Raw genomic sequence first — 5,859 nt, 5'->3', positions numbered from 1 at the left:
TATAAGCGTAAAACAGGAAGCCTAAATATCTCGTTTATTTTTAATGATAAATAAAAACTAAATAAATAAATAAATAAATAAATAAATAAATAAATAAATAAATAAATAAATAAATAAATAAATAAATAAATACATAAATTATTCTGAAAGAATATATATGTTGGATTTGAAGTGATGATGATATACAGTAGGAATAAAAAATTTCACGTGAGTATCATATTTTGCAAAATAATCATATGATCAATGAAAGATGATCTTTTTCACAAAATTTCCTTTAATCTATTATTAACAAATTAAATCAATTTCCGACGAAATATTCCTTGATCTTTATATTTCGAAAGACATAACTTACATGTAAAAATATTCAATTCTCCCTTCGAAGGAATTATAATCCATTACGAGAAATTAATTTCTATCATTGAAAATAATCGAGATATTAGTAATATCAATTTTAAATGACACACTCGGTATATAGCTTAAGATTAATCAATCTTACATATTAATGAGGTTGTCGATCTCGATAAGTCATTTTGTATAAATTACAATGTGTTCATAAGTGGATCTTCGCAAAATGACTTAGGGTGATAATGATGGTGATGTTGATGGTGGTAGTGTTGGTGGGGTGGGGTCGGAGGGGGGGGGTTTGGGAGATATTAAGGGTGGATAGGTTTCGAGTACGCGAAAAGAAAAAGGAAAGACATAAAAAAAAAAGAAAGAAAAAAAAAAGAAAAAAAAAAGAAAAAAAAAGAAAAAACAAAAAAGAGAAAAGAAAAATAAGAAGAAAAAAAGAAAATCAATAGAAAGACGTATCGGTGTATAGTGTTAAATCGGTGTGATCGAGGGACGACTATTTATCGATCGATTCTCGATGCAATTTGCGAAGAGTGGGGAAATCTATTTGAGGAGTCTCAGCGGCGACGTGCAACGAGAATCGGTTAAAGTTAAAGAGTCGCCTCGTGGTTGTAAAAGGTGAAGGAGTGCGTTCGCGAACGAAAGATAAGCTAACGTAAGAAAAGAACTACGCGGAAGTTGTAATTGCGGGGGCGATTTTATTTTAATTGAATCGTATGTTTAAATAGATAAGAAATAGAACGCGTAGAATCTTTAACGAAACGAGAAAGATTAAAACGAACGAAATTTCTCGCGAAATCAAGAGAAAAGAGTGCCGAGTTACGAGTATAAAAGTTTCTTAAGAAACTTTATACATCGGATATATATATACATATATATAATTCGTATTATTATAAAGCAAAATGCCATCGGACGATCCCCTTCGCAACGAACCATTGGTTTCCGTTGAATTTGAAGTATTTGGTAAAGTTCAAGGTAAGAATTGTAAATTACATAAAGATAATCTATTTCGTTCGTTCGCGTATTTCTTTTGATTGAAATGATTTTTTAAACTATTATCAATCTTTACGACATTAACATTATATGCAACGATAAAAATTCTGTTTCTTTTCTTTTTTTTTTCTTTTCTTGTTTTTTCTTGCTTCGATTTTCCCTTTTCTTTTTTTTTGGCGAATAAAAAACAAATAATAAATCCATATACTTCATTTCATTAAATAATTTAATGATCAATATTGATTTTCGTTAGAATATCAATGGAATATTATAATTAAATATTTTTCAGATCAATGAAATGATATATAAAAATTTATTTATCGTTTACGAAACATTTACGATCGTATGTAACATATAAATATATTTCAATATAGATATCTGTCTTTTTATGAGATAACAATGATAACAATTCGATAGATCAATTTTCCATAAAATATATCGAGTTGTTCTGAAATTGTCGATCATCGAATTCCCTTCGATCTCAATCTCAAAAGAATTAAAAGAATAGTGTCGATCCCTCGACGGCTCGTCTTTGCGTTTATGTTTAGAAATTAGGTATTACGATTGAAAACGATCCAATTTAAGAAGACGTAAGGGATTTTTCTATTATCTTTAGACCGTTTTTTTTTTCTTTTTTCTTTCTTTTCTTCTTTCGTCATCCTTAATAAAGAAGATCGAGACGAATTCAACGACCTAAGAGACGAGATAACGTTAGAGCATAAATTAATGGTCGGATATGGCCACTTGTCTCGTGACTAAGCGGACAGAACGATACTTTGCCGTGTATCGCGTTAACCAGGTCTTTATCTTCCTTGTAGCATTAATGATAAGAGAAGATGAAAGAATTGGATATTTATTTGCAACTACGTAAAAATGTATCTTTTTATTTTTCATTAGTTTCATTAATTCGACTTAAAGTTACGAATTAATTAAGAATATAATATCATCCTTCCACGATATTATTTCTTATGAATAATAACATATAAAAAATATCGATTCGATTGCAGGCGTATATTTTCCCAAATACGTCAGGGATCTATGTCTGCAGCTTGGAATATGCGGTTGGGTTAAAAACAGTAAAACAGGGACGATACTTGGAAAGATGCAAGGACCTCGTGCGCTCGTCGATCAGATGTAAGTTAACATCATTCAATCTTAATGATAAGTTTTTAGAAAAAGTATGTGTCCTTAAGGTGAATAACGATTAAATCGTATAGGTATAGAAAAATTTATATCAATTTCTCGAAAAAATTGTAAAAAAAAAAAAAAAAGAAAGAAAGAAAGAAAATAAAAACAAAAAGGAGAAAAGAAAAAGAGAAAACAAAAAAACACTTTTGTCTCTTTGCTTCGTTTACTTGCGATATCTTATAATCTATTATTATTATCGTATCTCATAATATATTTTCAAGTTCACATTAAAATCTTAGTGTCGTATACTTCGTGATTTCTTTTCTAAATACGTATTCTCCATGAGATTTAAAGGAAATCACGAAAAAGAAACACGTCATTGACATGATCGAGGTAATGAAATAGTTTGAAAAATCTGCAAAAATTGATGAAAATTCTTTACTAGAAGGTCCATTTTAATCGGAAGTGCGTACGTCATCGCCCGTGGCATCAATTAATTATCTGGATCAGATCTTGCTGCCAAAGGCACGCGTTCTATAATAGCTGTAGGAGCTTGTTACCCCATACCATAGATCGGTCGACTCGATGCTCTGTCATTCGTCTTCAGCTATGTATGTCAGTATAGAACGTACAGTGTCATTTTGATTTAACGAAGGTAATCCTTCAAGGTCATTACTGCTCTTGAAATACAATCATTCGATGATCCTTTATTTTCTCTCTCTTTTCTTTTTTTTTTTCGTCGTCGCACATCTATCTTGCTTTTTTTCTGTTTAATTTTTTTTCTTTTTTTTTTTTTTTGATAATTCAATTTCTAATAAACGACGCACGATTAATAATAAATGCGACATATTGAAAGAATATATTTATATTGATAATAAACATTAGTATTATTAAAACGATGAAATATTAAATGATATGAACGTTCGATCGTGAAATTGATGATTTTTATTCGTCAAAAATTGAAACAATTTTGTCGTTTTTCAATTGACGCATTTTTCTTTTCTTTTTTTTTTTCTCTCTTCTTTTCTTTTGCACGTGGATCCTTAAATGCAATGAGACAGAATACGAATCTAACAACCTATGACCTTAGTTGTGAATTAGCGAATAACGAGCATTAGGTCAAAGACTGACTTTAATGATGATTTAATGAAGTAATAGCTTAGACCAGTAGTGCCTGGTAATCTTCTTCTTCGTAATCGTCAAAATAAGCGATGACCATTGTCAATTACATTTACACTTATTTTACTTTCACGTATCTATTCACGGTCTTTTTTTTTCACAGATTTTTTTTCTTCTTCTTCTTCTTCTTTCTTTTTTTTCTTCTTTTTTTTTTTTAACTGCAATTTTAATTTTAACCGAGATACAATTAAATCTCTATATATATTATTATATATCATGTACTTCGTGTAGTTATTTTTAATAAGTATTTATATTTGCGACATTTATTTTACCTCGTTTACATCGATGTACATGTGATGCGCTAAAACGTCTGTACAAATCGAAACTGGATCTAATTTGATAGCTAAGAATAATTTTGAGGCCCTTGAAGGTGTTATAGCACGTATAGACTACTTGTACCAGAGACACGTGCTCGATGACGAGAGTTCATTTCAACGGCCAATTGGCGTCGCGGCAAATGTCTGTACAACGTTCTATTTAACTGATGATAGACTTTAGTCGTAACTCGATTGTGATTTGAAATAATTTCCTTCCGCTTCAATATAAATCGTTGATAGTCCGTCGTATCAAATGAAATATTATTTTAATACAGATTAGATATATAACTTGTTCTTCTTTTTTTTTTTCTTTTTCTTTAACTTTTTTAATTGTCTATCATTATTGTTATTTATCATAATCGTTGATATTACTGTTTCATTATTCACGTTTTATTCATACAGGACACAGTGGCTGTCAACGGTAGGAAGTCCCGGAAGTAAAATTCATCATTGCGAATTTACGATGTGGGAGAACGTCACGAGACCGCAATATCAAGGTTTTGCTATTCGTTTTTGAAAAGAAAAGAAAAGATAAGGGGGGGAGGAAAAAGAAAAAGAAAAAGCAAAAAAAAAATCAAAGAAAAAAGAACCACAAACAAAACAATTCATTTATTTTTATATATAATATGAAATTCTACTTCGCGAAATAATGAATGTAATGTTAGCCGATTTATAATGGGGGCATTTCTGTATGTATGAATGTAAATAGGTATGTACATGTCAATTATAACAGCTCTATAAAAATATGTAAATATGAAGTATCGATTAAGTGCCTTAAATAAAATAAGTATAAAGAAAATACTATCCTATTGTTTCATTTTCATTGCTTCTAAATTTATTTATTATAATTAACAATATATTTTGGAGCTTCTCCGAGGACATTTAAAAAATCTTCTACAAAAGTATCATTATCCTTACAATTATCTCGAATAATTCTATTCGTTGATAAAAAGTATATCGCATGTATGGAACAAATTGTTATAAATTTTGTTTCATCGAAACGAAACGAAACGAAACGAAACGGAACATTATGCAGAACAAAAATTGTATTCAAATAAGAATTATTTGATTACAAGAGGGAGATATTATGGGATTTATGTCATTCTTTTTATTTTAACAATTTACATTTTACACTTCTATCGATTCCATACTTTACTAATTTAATTTTACGGAGAGCGCGCCTTTTAATCAAAGTAATTAAAGCGCGTGTCTTTAGATGGCGTATCGTATAATGAATTTTTTTTAATTTCTAAGAACTTTTTCCCGCCATAAATGAAAAAAGGATTTCATTTACAATGTGAAATTAATGGTAATAATAAATTAATTCTTTATATTTTATTTATTTATTTTTTTTTTTATTTTTTATAGAAATAAATATGCATACATATATATAAATGCATAGAAATGCATACATATATACAAGTGCATAGAAATGTATACATAAACAAATTCATTAATGAAAATAAAGTATACAAATATAAAAATATATTAAATTTCTTTTTTCTCGCCGTGTTTCTTCTCTTTTTTTTTCTTCATTTTCTTTTCTGTTCTTTGCGCTCATAGTTTCATTATGTTTTTGATCTTAGGATATAGGAATTATATTATAAATTATGAAGAATTTTGTGGAAAACCTCTATTTCTTTAACTTTTGTACAGACTATATATGATATTACAATGATTTATATTATATATATATATATATATGTTAATATAACCTGAATAAGAAACAACTATTTTACAAGAAAAAAATAACATTTAATATAATAATATATGTTTAATAGTTGAATACAGATTCATTATCAAAGTATATATATATGTAGTATAATAGACATATATGTATATATATATATGTCTATATATATATATTTAGGTCGCTTAAGTTTGATTTTAG

The 5,859-nt window shown here is 28.4% G+C and overlaps 1 protein-coding gene across 1 annotated transcript; it reads left to right on the top strand.

The window, feature by feature from the left end:
* The first annotated feature begins 926 nt into the window (after positions 1-926).
* On the top strand, positions 927-4,756 carry LOC118442146 (acylphosphatase-2). Its single transcript, XM_035867380.2, has 3 exons — positions 927-1,326; positions 2,352-2,478; positions 4,371-4,756. Exons 1-3 carry the CDS (start codon positions 1,254-1,256, stop codon positions 4,483-4,485), a joined length of 315 nt encoding a protein of 104 aa, XP_035723273.1. The 5' UTR covers positions 927-1,253; the 3' UTR covers positions 4,486-4,756.
* The last annotated feature ends 1,103 nt before the right edge of the window (positions 4,757-5,859 follow it).

Source organism: Vespa mandarinia, chromosome 16 (assembly GCF_050613455.1).
Source record: "Vespa mandarinia isolate Hongniang chromosome 16, ASM5061345v1, whole genome shotgun sequence".
NCBI lineage: Eukaryota > Metazoa > Arthropoda > Insecta > Hymenoptera > Vespidae > Vespa > Vespa mandarinia.
The sequence above is the reverse complement of the archived record's forward strand: the minus strand, read 5'-3'. Positions and strand labels throughout refer to the sequence as shown.